Source organism: Chanodichthys erythropterus, chromosome 12, assembly GCF_024489055.1.
Source record: "Chanodichthys erythropterus isolate Z2021 chromosome 12, ASM2448905v1, whole genome shotgun sequence".
NCBI classification, from domain to species: domain Eukaryota; kingdom Metazoa; phylum Chordata; class Actinopteri; order Cypriniformes; family Xenocyprididae; genus Chanodichthys; species Chanodichthys erythropterus.
Window position 1 is genome coordinate 34,856,635 of NC_090232.1, and position 18,661 is coordinate 34,875,295.

At 35.8% G+C, this 18,661-nt stretch overlaps 1 protein-coding gene across 2 annotated transcripts; it reads right to left on the reverse strand.

Annotated features, from left to right (window-relative positions):
* Window positions 1-460: 460 nt before the first annotated feature.
* Window positions 461-16,780, reverse strand: unc93b1 (unc-93 homolog B1, TLR signaling regulator). Of its 2 annotated transcripts, none has more exons than XM_067404782.1 (13): window positions 16,599-16,780; window positions 16,099-16,249; window positions 14,760-14,901; window positions 14,200-14,353; window positions 13,773-13,934; window positions 12,230-12,359; window positions 11,897-11,990; window positions 10,047-10,171; window positions 6,741-6,923; window positions 5,560-5,833; window positions 5,307-5,425; window positions 3,677-3,799; window positions 461-2,589 (listed from the first exon to the last, which is right to left on the reverse strand). In XM_067404782.1, exons 2-13 carry the CDS (start codon window positions 16,216-16,218, stop codon window positions 2,335-2,337), a joined length of 1,881 nt encoding a protein of 626 aa, XP_067260883.1. In that variant the 5' UTR covers window positions 16,219-16,249; window positions 16,599-16,780; the 3' UTR covers window positions 461-2,334. The 2 variants fall into 2 exon arrangements, with proteins under 2 accessions (XP_067260883.1, XP_067260882.1); XM_067404781.1 differs by having other exon boundaries at window positions 465-2,589; window positions 16,099-16,275; window positions 16,599-16,779.
* Window positions 16,781-18,661: the final 1,881 nt, after the last annotated feature.

Here is an 18,661-nt window from a genome sequence, read left to right on the forward strand (position 1 = left end):
AAGAAACTTGCTAATTTTCCATTGTTGTTTTTTTTTTTTTAAACATGCACAAAACGGATATGTTTGACTGTTGCACTCACATCTGGTGTCTTTTGCATTTAAAGGTGAAGTCACAAACTAGGTGAAGTGAAGAATACTCTACCATACTCAGAATTTATCCTCTGCATTTAACGCATCCAAGTTAGAAGCAGTGAGTAGTGAACACACACACACTGCAAACCGTGGACACACGCATTCAGAGCAGTGGGCAGCCATTCACTGTGGTGCCCGGGGAGTGATTGGGGGTTAGGTGCCTTGCTCAAGGGCACCTCAGTTGTTTCCTACAAGTATTGATCGAACCCGCAAATATCTGAAATGCTTCCAATACTCATTTTCTGCAGAACAGATGCACAAAACCAGCTGCTCTTTCTCGTTCTCTCAGCTCTCCGACAGGGAGTTGACACACAAAATGTATTGCACATAATTTTATTTATTCCCGCAGATTATGAAGCCACCTCTCAGTATTAAATTTAGTTCTTTTTTACTAGTTATTGCTCTTAAACAGTAAAATACACACAAAATAATGTCAATCTTGGCAAGTATTCATGTAAACGCAGTCAGTTATGTTTTAAGGGAACATAAACAGTTAAGGAAGAAAATGCATGTGTAACAGTATAATGCAGTGGTTCCCAAACTTTTTAGAGTGGAGTACCCCATTTACCATCCTTCTGCGTACCTCCTCTCTTCTGCTTAGACTGCACCCTTTCCATTAAGACACAATATTTGCCCCCTAAATTGACTTTCCAGTGTATCTTTATAAATATCTTTTACAACATTAATGTTTTAAATAAAAAAGTTCAATAGAGACATGTGCAATGACAAAAACGTGAAAAGTTATTATTTTAAATACTAAAACTGCCAGTAGATGGCAGTAAGTAACTGTCTTAATGCGTGAGTCATTGAGTCATTTGTTCAACAAAGCAAGTGGATGTATTTATGAATTAATCATTTATAAATGACTTTCACAAACGATTCGTTCAAAGCTGCCGATTCGTTCACGAATTACCGCTGTGTTGTAGTTCTGCTGTGGATTTCATTGCACGATAGAGCATGCTTTAGTTTCATTAGTATATCACGCATTTGGCAAATAATTTCAGCTGTTATAGTTTTTCTGACAGCTAGATGGTTCCAGAGCATTACTTTTAGCATTTATTTAGCTGTCATCATTTGGATTTAATTTTTCTTAAAGGGATAGTTACTCACCCTTAAGTTGATTCCAAACCTGTATGAATTTCTTTCTTCTGATGAACACAAAAGAAGATATTTTGAAGAATATGGGTAACCAAACAGTTGATGGGCCCCACTGACTTCCATAGGATGGTGAAAAATATATATATATTATGGAAGTCAATGGCCCATCAACTTTTTATAAAGACAGTTCAAGTTTTGTTCAGCTTCTAAAAAAACACATATCTAGGCCCTTTAACATTTTTTTCATTCCGCAGTCTTGCGTTTCGTGTTTTTAAATGCAAAACAAATGTGTTTTGTTGAACTTCTTTTAATTTGAGCGTATATGCATATGCGAGACGCGAGACCAAAGAGCAATGGCCAAAATCTAGCCCTTGTTTACATGAAACACAATGGAAAAGCAGCAGTGAAATGCCAAAATGTTTTTTGTTAACAGCTGCTAAGAATATATCTGCATAAAGCACCTACATCTAATGCAAATGAAAGAGAAACAAAATATCACACGTGAATAAATGTACACTAAATTAAGTATTATCATTCACATTATAGCTTATCATACCTTGCGTAAAACATAAAAGCAGCATTTTAAATCACATAGAATCTCTCTCTATCATCTTTATTACAGTATTACAGTTTTATAACATCATATATGAAAATGAAATGTAACACTTTTTTTAATGGAGAGCAATTTGTTTATCTGTTACAATGAGGAAAACAGCTATGAAATGGATAAAGAATCACTGCAAACACACAAAAAAGTGAATTAGAAAGAAATACACAACTCAAGCACATCACCATGACCAAAGGCCAAAATGGAGAATATCCATTTCTATGGCAACAAACCACCTAACCTTACAAGGTATCAGCAGTTTCCTCTTTTCACTTCCCATTTCAATGAAACACTTGTCACTTCTACTTTTTTTTTTTTTTTTTTACCGTGGACTATTTTCTGACCTTAATTTTTTTCATCGCTGACCCACCCTTTTCCTTTTTCTAAAGAAAAAAAATATTATTTAATAAAAAAGTGAGTACACGTTTTCAATACTTCTCTTTCATTCTGGCTATTCAGTATTTTACAACTTCCCGTCATCTTTCACCTCTCCTTTTCTAGTCCCTCATATGTTGGACATAGTCCTCTCTCTCTCCTGCCTGCTCGTAGGCAGCGTTGTCTTGTCTCCTCCTGCGGTCCCTAACCCCGATCCTCTCTGGTCCCGGTGAACCTTGGGAATCGCCGTCTGTATTTTTGTCCTCCTCAACCAACATTCTCTCATCCTCTTCTTTCTCATCATCATCATCAGCATCACTCAGGTCCGTGTCTGATTCATCGGAATTTTCTTCCTCAAGGTATCGGTAACCTTTGACCTTTGAGGAACAGGATAGTAATGGAAGACATTAGCAATGAGAGCGATATGGAAGTATAATAATGACAAAAGCTGAGGTTTATCCATCTGGAACAGTAGTCAAGCCACTATAAGGACAGTTTAGTTAAGTTTCTAAGCTGTCCTTTTTAGTGGCTTGAACATTGTTCCTGTTGGATAAACTTATGATCTGCTTATGAATTCTGCTTTTGTCATTATTATACTTCCTAATTCCTCTCATTGCAAATGTCTCTAATAAACCTCTAATAACACATTTTTGTACACACACACACAAAAAAAAAAAAAATCATAAGTGCATCAACAAAAGTACAACAAACTTGTATATAGTGTATATTTTTAAACAAATTAAGGATGATTGGTTTAATACAGGTGCTGTCAATAAAGTTGTTTTGAACCTGGAAACTTACAGTATTTTACAAAATAAATTAATTAAACTTCTTACAATTAGGGGTGGGACAAAATATAGATATTGCAATATATCGTTGTCCTTCTCCGTGTGATACGAGAATCGATATGCTGGCGCCAAATATCGATATTTTAATTAATAAAATAAGGCACTCTAAAAACCTGCTTGTCAAGCAACATATTGATTATCGCAGAATTGCTGACTGTATTGTGATCTTATCGCAATCGCAAGCCATGTATTGTGTATCATGAGGTACGATTCCCACCCCTACTAACAATGTGTACTACGCAAAAGTTGTTTCTTTAATAAACTCACTATAAATCTAGTTTATTATAAATGATTTATCCATGCACATCATTATTTTTTTTAAATTTTAATCAAACATTTTAATCAAAAATGTTAACCTCCCCTCCCCCTCGCTATCCACTCATTTCATTTCGTGTATCTCGGCAGAGGGTGGGACTAAATATCCACATCTGACTGCAAACTGGCATTCATATCTGCCTTTATTCAGTTAGCAACGGGCAACTTCTTATGATCCATTCAGTTCCCAAATACGAAATCAAGTCCCACCCTACACTTTTTTCACTTGGATATACGTCACAATAGGAAAGACACTAGTATCATAACTTCCGTTTCATGCCTTCTTCAATAGCTGAATTACCTTGTGTCGTGGACGCGGAATCCGTGGCAACCTAAATGGAATTCTCTTTGCCAGGCGACGCTCCATCTGCACGTAGCAGAACGATGCTACTATGAGTGCAAACAACAGGAGTCCGAGCTTGGCCTTAGAAAGGGACCAGACAGAGAAAATGAGCAGCTGACTTAATCGTTATTTTAAACATTGATTTTTAATTCTCTGTTAATATGTAAATAAGAAATCTCCACATATGTGACCCTGGACCACAAAACCAGTCATAAGTCGCACGGGTATATTTATAGCAATAGCCAACAATACATTGTATGGGTCAAAATTATCGATTTTTCTTTTATGCCAAAAATCATTAGGATATTAAGTAAAGATCATGTTCCATGAAGATATTTTGTAAACTTCCTACCATAAATATATAAAAAAGTTATTTTTGTAAGTAATATGCATTGCTAAAGAGTTCATTTGGACAACTTTAAAGGCGATTTTCTCAATTTTTTTTATTTTTTTTTTTAAATATCATCTGAAAGCTGAATAAATTTGGTTTTGTGGTCTAGGATCACATATTTCACGTTGGTCATTCACGTTGGTCATGTGAATGACCAACAGAAAGCTTCTTGGTTTGAAAGTAGCTTCTGTGTGAGTTGTGCTTCATACATTTCTACACGGCTAACAATAGACTTTTAGCCTATGAAATTTTGCTTAAATATTGTTAATGTGACCGGACTCCAGACTCAAATGGCCACCAAATTGCAAAAAAAGTGTGACAATAGTTTAATGCAGTTTCATGAAATATCATCTTCTTAGAGTGCATGTCAGTGTTTTCTCTATGCAATAACACAGCCTGATGTACGATTCACAAACTAAAAACTTTGGTGCACTGGTCCCATTTACAACCCTTATAAAGCTTGGAGGAGCAAGGATATTTTAAAATATATCTCTGGATGGCTTGAGAGTGAGTAAATCGTGGGATAATTTTCATTTTTGGGTTAACTATCCCTTTAAGGTGTGGTCTGGTCACATTAGCGAAATTTCATGAAAAAAAAAAAACCCTCCATTATCTATTATCAATAGTGTAGAGATGTATGAAGTACAACTAACACAGAACTTATTTTCAAAGCAAGCAGCTTTCTGTTGGTCAGTGTTGCGAATTCGTATGACTGACTGAACCTGATGTGCAAATCTGCAGGAGGAAATTTTACCCTTTTAACCTTGCGCGAAATTCCCGATCACGTGGATTACTATTGAAATGACTAGACAATCTCAAACAGCAGTGAATGTGACTGTGCCTTCAGTCAGAAACTTTCAGGAAATGGCTTTGAACTTGCTCCTTGAATCAGACTCAGTGAACCATTCAGAATCAAGTAACTTCCTCACTAAACTGCTAAGTTACTTATATCTCATTTGAAATGAACCAGGACCTGTAATGTGTAGGTTAAGTGATCAATTTAAAATAGTATTTAAAAAAACAGCATTAATTTGGACTAATTTATATTAAATACACTGAACTAAATCACTTCTGAACAGCCACCTTCATCAAGTTATTCTGTAAATTAAACAAGTCATTTGTTCCCCTATTATTTTTGTTTGTCTGGCACCCTATTACAGTAAATTCAATCAAAACCTACAGAAATAAAGGCCTTACCCTCATAGGCAATGCAGACCAAAGGTAGACGATGAAGATGGCAATGGCCTGGCACCAGTGATAGATTGTATAAACAAAATCTAGTCGTTCCTTGTCTTCATACAGCATCCCCAGCAGAGCTACAAACAACGTTATGTCATATCATTGATGCGACTGCAATCTAACCACTCCCAGAATCAGTCTAGTTGGCTACTTGCTGTATATTTTTCTATGTACTGTATGTTTTATGTGTATAAATGCCATTTGTACTCACTGCTCAGTCCAGTCTTGTTGAAAGCAGTGCCCATACCCCAGAGGGCAGAAAGCACCAACAGATATGGAAGATAGTTAGGTGTTCTGGGTTGGGGCGACCAGCACATAAGGGTTATGATCAGCACAAAGTGCACACAAGCTCCCACCAGAAGAATGACCGGCCTGGGCAAACGCAGCAGCGTCAGGGCCAGGGCCGAACAGATGGAGGATGACAAACCATACACCATAACCAACAACCACAGCTTCTCCATCCCGACTGCACATACTCCATATGACTGAGAAAGACAGGGATAGAAAAGGAGAAAATCTGTTTAGGTAATGAGTGATTGTGCGCTGTTACTTTAATAGCATAATTAACCTAAATACCAGGCAAATTGGTTTACTTGCTTCTTCGCAGTTGCTTAAAGGGATAGTTCACCCAAAAATGAAAATTCTGTCACTGGTTAATCTTTGAAACACAAATTCAGATATTTTTGATGAAATCTGTGTGGTTTCTGTCCCTCCATTGATGGTCCAGAGATCCAAAAAAGGTCATAAAGGCGTCATAAAATTAATCCATATAAATCGAGTGGTTTAGTCTTGTGAAGATATATGATCAACCGATTTAATTTAGGCTTTTATTTACATTTAAAAAATGATTGACGCATACATATACATACGGTAAATGTGGAAGATTGTGTGTGTGCGTCATTGGTTTGCATGAGAACCAATGAGGTTTGTTCTTGTGTGACACACAAAATTTCCTAGTTAACCAAATGTGATTTGCTCTATGTGTGTATTTATATGCGAATAAAAGCCTAAATTAAATCTGTTCATCATATGAAGCTCATATCTCTTCAAGACTTCGATTAAACAGCTTGATTCATTTAATTATGCCGTGTGACCTTTTTGAATCTTTTACCTTTTGTTACCTGGACTTTCAATGGAGGGACAGAAACCTCCCAGATTATCTTGATTTGTGTTTTGAAGATTAACCAAAGTCTTATAAGTTTGGAACGACATGAAGATATAAATAATGACAGAATTTTCATTTTTGTGTGAACTAACCCTATAATATTGTAGCACGGTAACACAAAAAGCTAAAAAATATTCAGTGCTGAGAGCTGACACTGTGTGACTTTTGGTATTCAGATTTTACCTGTACATTTGATTAATGTTCAGATTCACAGTCTAGTTTCTCACCAGTACGAGTCCCTGCACGGCGAAGAGCACTTCAAAGCCGGAGTAGATGAAGAAAGGACAGAGCAGACGGAGACGGTAGTCACGTAAGTGCTTGAAGGGCAACTGAAAGATGTTCCCCCAGCCGATACTGCGAAGGTCAATTTCCTCTGTGGGCCGATATGCAGCTCCACACAACACCAGGAACTATTAGGGGAACATTGGCAGCTCACTGTTAAAAGCGATAGTTCACTCAAAAATAAAAAATCTTCTTTAACGTGGAACACTTGTGAAAGTCTTCTGAAACCATGTTTGTGTGAGGAACATACCAAAATACTGTATATTTTGCTGATATCAAATGAGGGCATGATTTTTTACTTAATTCAGGGTTATTATAGTTAACGAAAACTGTAAAAAAAAAAAAAAAAAAAAAGCTAATTGCCAAGGCAATGTTTCTCATTTTCATTTAGTTTAACCTGATGTACAAAAATAACTATTATTAAAAACTATATAGACATTTAAAAAAAAAAAACATATAAAAATGACAGAAACACAAAACAAACAAACAAAAAAAAAAACTAAATGTCACGATCACCATCTGGAGTGCCCTTGATAGTCACCGGAGGGCACTCTACCACAGACCACTGCCACTCAGTCATGGACTTCACCCCCCATAATCCTTTGCCTGGACTCATCATCAATGATCATATCCACCTGTGCATCATTACATTGTTAACCTGGCCTATATAAGCTTGTGTCTTTCCAATCAGTCTTTGTCTTTAGCCCTATTCGGACGGATTAGTTTTACGTGGGGAGGTGGAGTAAAGTAATTTTACCTCAGGATGTCTGTAATATTAATTGGCCAATTCGCACGGGACAAGACATCTCAGTAAAACTAGCAGAAGTGGGAGGGGTAACTCGATTTACACACCGCCGTCACCTCCCTGTCGTCATGTGGGTATACGTTGCTTCCTGATACAAACATATAATCTAAATATATAAACTATAAATAACAGTTAGGTCCGATTTATTAATTAAATTCTGATTGGATTATGATGGTAATAGGCACTTAGCTAAAGATAAAATTAATTTTGTGCCTCTGACAATTGCTTCGATCTTCTTTTTGCTCTGAATGGTATGTAGAAAATACGAGGTTTGCCACAGACTTGTCCCACCACCTACAACACAAATGAAGATGTTTCTTCAAGTGCTTCCATGCTTGAAAAATGCGCAGAAAACTACTTTTAAAAAGGAAATGATGGAATTTTACTGTAAATACAGTACAGTCCAAAAGTTTGGAACCACGATGATTTTTAATGTTTTTAAAAGAAGTTTTGTCTGCTCACCAAGGTGACATTTATTTAATTAAAAATCAGTAAAAACAGTAATATTGAGAAATATTATTACAATTTAAAATAACCCTAACCCTCTTTCTATTTGAATTTATTTCACAAAGTAATTTATTCCTGTGATGCAAAGCTGAATTTTCAGCATCATTACTCCAGTCTTCAGTGTCACATGATCCTTAAGAAATCATTTTAATATGCTGATCTGCTGCTCAAGAAACATTTAATGTGTACAATTGTACAAAATATTTGTGTACAATATATTTTTTTCAGGATTATTTGATGAATAGAAAGTTCAAAAGAACAGTGTTTATCTGAAATCTAATCTTTTGTAACATTATAAATGTCTTTACTGCCACTTTTGATTGATTTAATGCATCCTTGTTGAATAAAAGTATTAATTTCTTTAATTTCTTTTCAAAAAAATTTAAATTCTTACTGACCCCAAACTTTTGAACGGTAGTGTATAATGCTACAGAAGCTTTGTATTTCAGATAAATGCTGTTCTTTTGAACTTTCTATTCATCAAGGAATCCTGAAAAAAAAAAAGTACACAAATGTTTTCAACATTGAAAATAATCATAAATGTTTATTGAGCAGCAAATCAGCATATTAGAATGATTTCTGAAGGATCATGTGACACTGAAGACTGGAGTAACAATGCTGAAAATTCAGCTTTGCATCACAGGAATAAATTACTTTGTCAAATATATTTAAATAGTACACAGTTATTTTAAATTGTAATAATATTTCACAATATTACTATTTTTTACTGTATTTTTAATTAAATAAATGTCACCTTGGTGAGCAGACGAAACTTCTTTTAAAAACATTAAAAATCTTAGTGGTTCCAAACTTTTGGACTGTACTGTATTTACAGCGGGTCTATTCGGACGGGATTAGTATTACTTGAGGTAATTTTTCTGGACCTTTTTACAGAAGGTAAAAGTCGCCGTAATCTTTACTGACATTGTCCGTAATGATTACCGAGATGGCACAGTCGGACGGGACTAAAATCACTGAGAAGCTCTAGTAATAATTACTTTACCCCCACCTCCCCATGTAAAACTAATCCCGTCCGAATAGGGCTTTAGTGAGGATGTAGCGTGTTTTGCCCTGTGCTTTCCAGATTTCTTGTTTGGATTATCTCTTGATTTATTAAATTTCTGCTTGTATTTGGATCCAGCCTCTCCTTATCCCTGCATTTGACACGTTACACTAAAAATTTAACAAAAAATGAAAATGCAAAATATAAAAATAAAAACAAGTTAAAAATATTAATGAAAAATAGGATAGCTTCTCGATACTAAATTGTTGTTAATTGTCAAAAGTTAATTCAAAAGCGAATATAATTGATGTCAAACATGCATCTAATGCTAGTGTATTTTTTTTGAAAGCTACAGCTTTTAAGTGAACAATGATCAAATTTCATCCCACATGAGTCATATGGACCATTTTATGAAAATTATGGTGCTTTTTTTTTTTCAATTTGGAGCTTGATAGTCATTGACTCATTCACTTTCACTACATCTTATTGTTACAGTGTAATTACACAAATAAGTACTGTGTAATATTAATTAACAATATGTACTTTATGTTTATGGTCAGGATTTGGTTGGTAATGTGTTAGTTGCTTGTAATTATGCATAATTTACTATTATTTTACTAGATGGATTCAGAATAACTTGAGGCTAAATAAAAGATTTTAAAACAACTAAGTGAATATTCTATAGTAATAGAATTTCTAAGTGAAAGATTTGAGTGATTTTTTTTCTTTTAATTATTACTCAATTAAAAAAATGGCCTTAATCTACTTTGGTTTAATATGAAATGACTATGTGAGAGGACTATCAAGGTCAAATTGCTGTTGGCTATAAAAACTAGTGTTTTAGTCACTGATTTATTGCTAATTTGGGGGGTATTTAAGATGATGTGGAAAATAGAGATGTCATAATAGTGATGATAATGAAAATGACAGTCTTACAATAAGCATGGCGAGAAAGGCTGCTCCCATGAGCACACTCTCCACCTCGATGAGCAGCAGAGAGCGAGGCAAAGACTGCAAAACTGTCTTATTGAAATTCTCTATCACTCCTTTCCCACCAGCTCCTGAGGGAGAGAGAGAGAGAGAGAGAGAGAGAGAGAGGGGATAAGATGAGAAAAGAGAAAATAATGTATCTAACAAGACTGCACATGTTTTAAATGAGTTTGATCTGGTTGCATAAAGTTGTATAGAATTCAGGCTGTTTCTTTCATGTTTTACACTATACAATATGGCAGGTGGGCGACTTTCCACGTTAAGCAGTGATGCACATTAAACAGTGATGCTGGTGATTTGGTGTGATTGCCTATTTTGCAATTTCAAATACTGGTTTAAAAAAAGTCTTATCGTCATCTCTGCTGAGAGCCAGGAAGAGCCAGACACAGCAGAGCATTGAAGAGCAGATGTGCTGACGCCCTGGTTTGCAGCAAGTCAGAAGTGTGAAGTTTCTAATTGCCAATTTTTTTCCATCAGAGCCAACTGACTGTAAATATTCTTGACACATTCGATTTTATTTTCAAGATATGTTCTCATTATTAACACATGGAACTAACAAGCTTTCAAGATGGTTTTGATAAGTTTTTTAAAAAGATTTTCTTTAGTGTTAATTGGATTCGCTTTGAGTTTACTCACTTTATTTATAGTATTTGGACACTTTTAGGCCATACTTAACATAATATATTAATTTAATTGATTAAAAAAATAAATAAAAAAATCAAACCAACTGGCATCTGCAAACAAATTATTATAAAGAACTTGTTTTGTGAAATGTTTTACTTGGCTACATACACTACCATTCAAAAGTTTGGGGTTAGTAAGATTAGTCAGTCAAAGTTATATATATATATATATATATATATATATATATATATATAAATAAACTTTGACTGACTAATCTTACTAACCCCAAACTTTTGATATATATATATTATGTATAAACAATGCTGAATTTTTTGGTTTCCACAAAAATATTAAGAAGCACCAAATCAGCATTTTAGAATGATTTCTGAAGGATCATATGACACTGAAGACTGGAGTAATGATCCTGAAAATTCAGCTTTGCATCACAGGAATAAATTACGTTTACAAATATATTAAAATAGAGAAGGGTTTTTTAAAAATTCTAAAATAATTTCACAATATTACTGTTTTTTGATCAAATACATGCATAACTTTGACAAACTTTTGAATGCCATTGTATAAATAAATACCATTTGGTATGATATTTTGTTATGTAATGCAACATTTTCATACATTTAAAAGAGTGGCTGATGTGTCAATTCCTTTTGGGGCCACCGCACATGGAGATTGTTCTTTTTCTGTCATTGAGTTACTCATTTTCCTAGCAAGTCTAGTAGAGTTGGTGTTCAAGCAACAGCTGTTGAGGTGAGATATTGTTTTTCAACAGTGTCAAAGTTCTTGTTTTTAAGCTTTCTTGCTCCCTTATATATATACCCATGTATACCTTATGTTTGGTGTGGTAGTTTCATAGGTATTTTTATAGTTGTTATAACCTCCAGAAATATCCAACAAAACAAATAAGAGAACACTTTTTTTTTAAAGTCTCTCCAGACAAACCAGCATCAGCACTTCAGTTCTGAAAGTCTTGGGTACTTTATAAAGTTCTTTTTGACTGTTCTAATTCTACATGAATCGAGCATGTCAAAACTTCACAAAAGGATGTGAGAACTAATACTACGCAAATGTCATACTGAGCACCTGCTCATGAGCCTTTAAAATGTCAGCGTGTAAAGCTAAAAAGGAGGACAAGATTGAGAGAGAGAGGATTTTACCACACTGAGTGACTTTGTAGAGAGTGTGATTGTAATCGTTCAGGTAGTTATTGAGGAACAGAACCATGGGGAACTCGGCAAACACGAAACTCAGCTGCAGAGAGAGAAGAGAAGAAGAGAGACAGAGAGTGAACACTATAAATAGCCGCATGTTAATGCACAAACCCACATGCAGCCGACATCTGACACATACACACACACAGCTGTGAATACATATTAATACTTCAGTTATGATGGCAAAGGGGAGAAAACAACTAATCACAGGTTAACTATTACTGCTTACAGCCTTTCACACATTTTAAGAGTGCCTTGAAACTGATTATCTTAACTCACATGGAAAAAAATGTAGAAGACGGACTGAAAAATGATGATGTACGAATGGAAGGCTCCTTTGGGGGGCTTCTTCTGCTCCTGGACATGTTCATCTTTATAGTTCACATACTCATAGTACTGCTGGGCCATTCTGATAAGCACACGAGTGAAGGGAAGTTATATATGAAAAGACTCAAAAGAAAATAGCTGTATAAAACTGAGTAGTGAGCTTTTGGTCATGCTAAGACAATGCGAGGAGATACAGCTGAGAATTACCAGCTAAATAATCTAAAAAATAATGACCAAGCAGCTTTCTCAAATACTTCCTGTCTACCAACTCACAGATTTGATTGGCTGAGTTGATGTTGCACTATTGGAAATCAACCTACAAAATGGCTTACAGTATCTGCAGATACTAAAAACTAGGATCATTTTTTCTTAACGATACCAATAAACAAATACCGGTAATTATTTTCATGTTATGGCCAGTAACTGCAAAATATATATATATATATATATACTCAATATCAACTGATAGAAAAACACTACCGGTCAAAAGTTTTTGACAGTAACGTTTCTCTTTTTTTAAAGTCTCATCTGCTCAACTAGGCTTGATTTATATAATGCAAAATACAGCAAAAATATTTTTACAATTTAAAGTAACGGTTTTCTATTTGAATATATTTTAAAATGCAATTTATTTCTGTGTTGGCAAAGCTGAATTTTCAGCATCGTTACTCCAGTCTTCAGTGTCACATGATCCTCAATGAAACATACCAATATACTTAAAATGATTGACAAAGTACCATTCAAAAGTTTGGGGTTGATAGGGTTTTTTAATGTTTTTGAAAGAAGTCTCTTATGCTCACCAAATTTATTAGATCAAAAATACAATAAAAACAGCAATATTGTGAAATATATTTACAATTTAAAAAAACTGCTTGATATTTTAATATATTTTAAAATGTTTTCCTGTGATGCAAAGCTGAATTTCCAGCATCATTACTTCAGTCCTCAGTGTCACATGATCCTTCAATAATCATTCGAATATGATGATTTGGTGCTCAAGAAACATTTCTTAATGTCTTAATGTAAGTTCAAAAGAGCAGCATTTATTTTAAATAGAAATCTTTTGTAACATTATAAATGTCTTTACTGTCACTTTTGGTCAATTTAGTGTTGTCAAAAGTACCGACTTCGATACCAAGTCGGTACTGAAATTTTAAAAATGTGATGCTTTGAGCAGATTTGTAAACACCTCTGATTGGCCATTGTGTTCACGGGAGTGTTTGAAAGCAGGAGTCTATCAGCACACCGGTCCGCTAATAGATCATTGTGTTGATCATTGTAGCCAATCACAGACATATATGTTGAGCGTGTGAACACAATAAGCAATCAGAGGCATTTACAAATCCACTCAATAGCACTCAAAGTGTCATATTATTAAAATTTCAGTACCGAATTGGTATCGAAGTCAGTTCTTTTGATCCTTGCTAAATAAAAGTATTACTCTTTCTGAGCCCAAACTTTTGAACAATGGTGTGATGCTTTTGAACACGCTCACCTGGTAATGTAATTTCCCAAGGATGCCCACAGCGGAACAATGACAACACCAATGGCCACAGCTGATGGTACAAGAGTGTAGTATCGCTCCCAGTAATTGGTTGAAACAAATAGAGCATAGATGCCTGAAGCCAGGAACATCATCCATTTAGTCCCCAGAAATCTGAGGAAGAAATTGAGAAATACACTTAAATTGGAAAACTAATGGTGAAAGAGCAGCCGTACTGGACTGTAATTATCACTGTAAGTCATTTTTATTTCACACCATGGGTGTGAGAAGACCTTTAGTGCCAAAACTCAAGCATTAAGTGGACAGTAGATGAAGAAGTGCTGCTAATAACTGTGTTGGTGGGTGACAAACACACATCCAAAGAACAAGAACAAAACAGAAATGCGAGGAAATACATTGACAACAGTTAGCATGCTACCTAATGAGCACCGGTGTGTAGAGCAGGCCGACGATAGGCGTAACGTTGATGCCCATCAGCATTTTGTTGTCGATATCCTCTAGCCCTAAGGAGCCATACTTGACCTCTCGGTACGTCTCATCGTAGTGCAGAATTAACTGCATCTGTAACAGACCTACAGAGAAACAATCTGTGAAAAAGCAGGCACAAAACCCTCTTTTACTTTTGGCATGTGACAAGAGATTTGTCAGCTGTTGCTCGATTTCACAGTCTCAGACCAAATGAGACATCTTTGAGTGTGTGCATGCCAATGAACTTGCTAAAAATGACCAGATGAGTGAAGAGTCAGTCAAGTATGCCATCCACAAAGCATGTCATATTCATTGGCAGTGCATGGGAGCAGACAGTGCATAATGAAATCTCACTGAGACAACAGTGTGACACAAGTAGAGTCCTACTCAATGTCGTATTTACAGTAGGATCTTTTTATAAAACAGCGCGCGCAGACTTTGAAGAGTATGAGGTCATTGCTGGACTGAATCATATTATGTGCCTGTGGTGTGTGTTGCGCAATGGCTGACCCATGTAAACACTGTAGATGATCATTCCTCCGCAACTGGCCCCCACCACATTCTTCACTACTCCCAGCCTCTTCCGTCTGTAGTACTTGCGCTCCTCCTCCTCCTCGTCGTAGTCAGGATGTGGGCCCAGAAACTCCTCCACCTGTTAGTACAAGAAAGGTCCACATTGAAAACTCTTCTTTTCATTTATACTTGGAAATAAAGTGTCAGGGTTTTTTAAACAAAGAACAGTTTTGAAGTAAAGTGAAGATTCTGCAGTATTAAGCACATTTATGACATTGAACATGTGACCCCCAACCCCAACTTTTCACTCAAGTTGTTTCTGATAATATATAGTACTTCTCAAGTGTTTTTTAATTATTTTTTTTTAAATGGTTTTGTTTACATAAAAATATTAATCAGCACAACTGTTTTCAACATTGATAATAAAAATAATAAATGTTTCATGAGCAGCAAATCAGCATATTTGATTTCTGAAGGATCATGTGACATTGAAGACTGGAGTAATGATGCTGAAAATTCAGCTTCCCATCACATGAATAAATTGCATTTTAAAATATATTCAAATAGAAAACAGTTATTTTAAATTGTAATAATATTAAACAGTATTACAGTTTTTACTGCATTTAAAAAATTTTAATTATTCCAAACGTTTGACCGGTAGTGTAAAAGTTGCAATTCTCTTTGATTCAGCCATTTGTAAAGAAAAATATTGTAATATTGTTCATTTATAAGAATAATTTCCACTATGTTAGACCTTTTCACATTCACTATATATCAATATATTTGATTCATGCATACAAATATTGAGTAGACCTATTTAAAAAAAAAAAAAAAAAAAACGAGGCTGCAAGAAGACTTAATAATATATTAAAATAATCTGACTTAATTAAAAGACAAAGCATATTTCATATTCTATTATCCTCTAAACCAAGGATGTCCAAACTCGATCCTAGAAGGCCACTGTCCTGCAGTTTAGCTCCAACTTGCTACAACACACACACACACACACACACACACACACACACACACAGACACACACACACACACACACACACACACGCCTAGTTAGACCTTAATTAGCTGGTTCAGGTGTGTTTAATTGGGGTTTAGGCTAAACTCTGCAGGACAGTGGCCCTCCAGGATCGAGTTTGGAGACCCCTGCTTTAAACAACTGTTGTTTTTATTAAAAAACACGGTTCTAGAAACTTCTATCAACAGTGGTTATATATTAACCCTGTAGTTTTTTTTTCCGTTAACAAAAATTTCAATCAGTTCTGTGGTCATTACGGCAAAAGTACCAGAAATATCCTAGCCTACAGGCTTTGGTAGAGGCTACCTGTCCCTGTATGTTTCCTTCAGGCCCGGGCAGCTGCACTTGATCATCTCCACCAGCAGGGGGCGCGTCGTTCACTTCAGCCTCGCTGTACACGTTATCTTCAGTGATCACTGCTGCCATCTGGCGGCCGCAATGCTCGCTAGACACAAGACTGGGTAATGCAGGACAGGTAGATCGCTGCGTGTGAGAGGTAAACATGGCGATTTCATAAAATAAAATATCAAAAAAAAAAAAAAAAAAATGTAAGTGAAGCAAAGAAGGATAACAATATGAAAATATGGCCACTGTGGCTGTAATGTTACATAAAATAATACATACATTTGTTCTTGTAGTTACTAAAACACAAGGTTTGTGTAAACAAATGTACAAAACCAATTCATTCGATGTCCACACCGAGAGATTTTAATACATTTATAGGTAACGTTGTATATGTAATGAAGCTTGACGATGCCGCAGGACGAAGCAATCATTAAACATTAACTAGAGCAAATATTACTCACCAGAGTGGTAACGATGAACTTCGCTATAGCGACAAACTCTGCAAAGTATTTTAAATGATTAAAACTCAACGTTAATAAACTTATATCGAGCCTCTACTGAAACTCTCGCCTCATAAATAGTTGCTTGGGGGATTTATTAAGAGAACAGAGAAGGAAATGAAAGTTTTCTCCCTAGTTCCCCATTTTCTTAAAGGGACAGTGCCTCGTTGGCTATGCACATACAGTATTTGACTCAAACAAGCCAATTGGAGGAGAGCTTGCTTGGCTTCTCTTGCTCAATGTTTGTGAAAGGAAATTATTGAGGAAAAGCTAACATCATATCAACATACCAAACTCTTTTACATGCTGTTTCATTTTAATATACAATGAAAAAAACCTGAAATATATGTGCCTTTGTAAGTAGGACAATTACCATAAGAGTATAATTAGAAAAAGACTGGACAAGTATGGCTTGTTTGGAAGGGTTGCCAAGAGAAAGCCTCTTCTCTGCAAAAAGAATATGGCAGCACAGCTTTGGTTTGCAAAGTTGCATCCGAACAAACCACAAGACTTCTGGAACAGTTTTTTTTTTTGGACAAACGAGACCAGAGTGGAGATGTTTGGCCATGATGCACAGAGCCAAGTTTGGTGAAAACTAAACATAGCATATCAGCACAAACTCCTCATACCAGCTGTCAAGCAGGCTGGTGGAAGGGTAATGATTTGGGCTTGTTTTGCAGCCACAGGACCTGGGCACCTTGCAGTCATTGAGTCAACCATGAACTCAAAAAGGCTGAAAAAGAAAATAAGGTGTTGCACTGGCCCAGTCAAAGTCCAAAAACGGAACTGGCATTGAACTTGCGAAAGCTAGATATTTTACTTCATAACTTGTTAAATATGGATTTTTTTTTTTTCTTTGCACAAATGCATCACTTCACTTCAGAAGGGCTTCATTAACCCCCTGGAGCAGTGTGGAATATGTTATGATGGATAGATGTGGATCGAAGCACTTTCTTCAGCTCATCCTCGTTGATCCCTCTCACTGCCATTATAAAGCTTGGATGTGTCAGGATATTAATATAACTCTGATTGTGTTCATCAGAATGAAGAAAGTCATATACACCCATGATGGCTTGAGGGTGGGTCACCGTGATTTTGCCAAGTATGTGTCTGTTCCTGGATCAACATATTCCAATCAACCAATCAGATTTGAGGGACAAGTTTACCGTTTATGTCAAGTTTAGGCTTGCGACCAGGGTTAGGTGCTTCTACATCAATGTTATTCACTTATCTTTCCCCTCTGATTTTAGGGACAAGTTATGGGTAGGATTAGGTTTAGGGGTAGGAATAGGGTTAAGACTAAATTTTCAGACTGGAATGTTGTTCCAGGATCAACAAAATATGTTGATCCAGGAACAGGGGCATATTCTTCGTACATATTCTTCGCTTAATACATCTGAGATGATTTGACAGATGCCACATCTTCTAATCGTGATAACTGAACTCTGGCTAATTTGGTTCTTCAAACAAATTTACAAATTGGATTCAAATATCTGGATTAAAGGGATAGTTCACCCAAAAATGAAAATTTTATGTTTATCTGCTTACCCCCAGTGCATCCAAGATGTAGGTGACTTTGTTTCTTCAGTCGAACGCAAAATTATGATTTTTAACTGCAACCGCTGCCGTCTGTCAGTCAAATAATAGCAGTAGATGGGAACTTCAACTATAACAGTATATAAAACTTGCTTAGACAAATCCAAATTAAACCCTGCGGCTCGTGACGACACATTAATGGCCTAAGACACAAAACGATCGGTTTGTGCGAGAAACCGAACATTATTTATATAATTTTTACCTCTAATACACCACTATGTCCAACTTCGTTCAGCTTCCTGCTAGTGAGGTCAAAAAACGCGTTCTGGTGACGTAAGTGATGTCTCGCTCATATACTTCAATGAGCGCGAGACATCACTTCCGTTGTCAGAGCGCGATCAGACCTTACTAGCCGGAAGCTGAACGCAGTTGGACATAGTGGCGTATTAGAGGTAAAAAATTATATAAATACTGTTCGGTTTCTCGCA

Coding starts and splice junctions, on each gene's coding strand:
- unc93b1 (XM_067404782.1), bottom strand. CDS start 16,218: ATGGCAGCAGTGATCACTGAAGATAACGTGTACAGCGAGGCTGAAGTG. Junction 13,935..14,199: donor TACACACCGGTGCTCATTAG/GTAGCATGCTAA, acceptor TTTCTTCCTCAG/ATTTCTGGGGACTAAATGGA. Junction 11,991..12,229: donor TCTTCTACATTTTTTTCCAT/GTGAGTTAAGAT, acceptor CTCTCTCTGCAG/CTGAGTTTCGTGTTTGCCGA.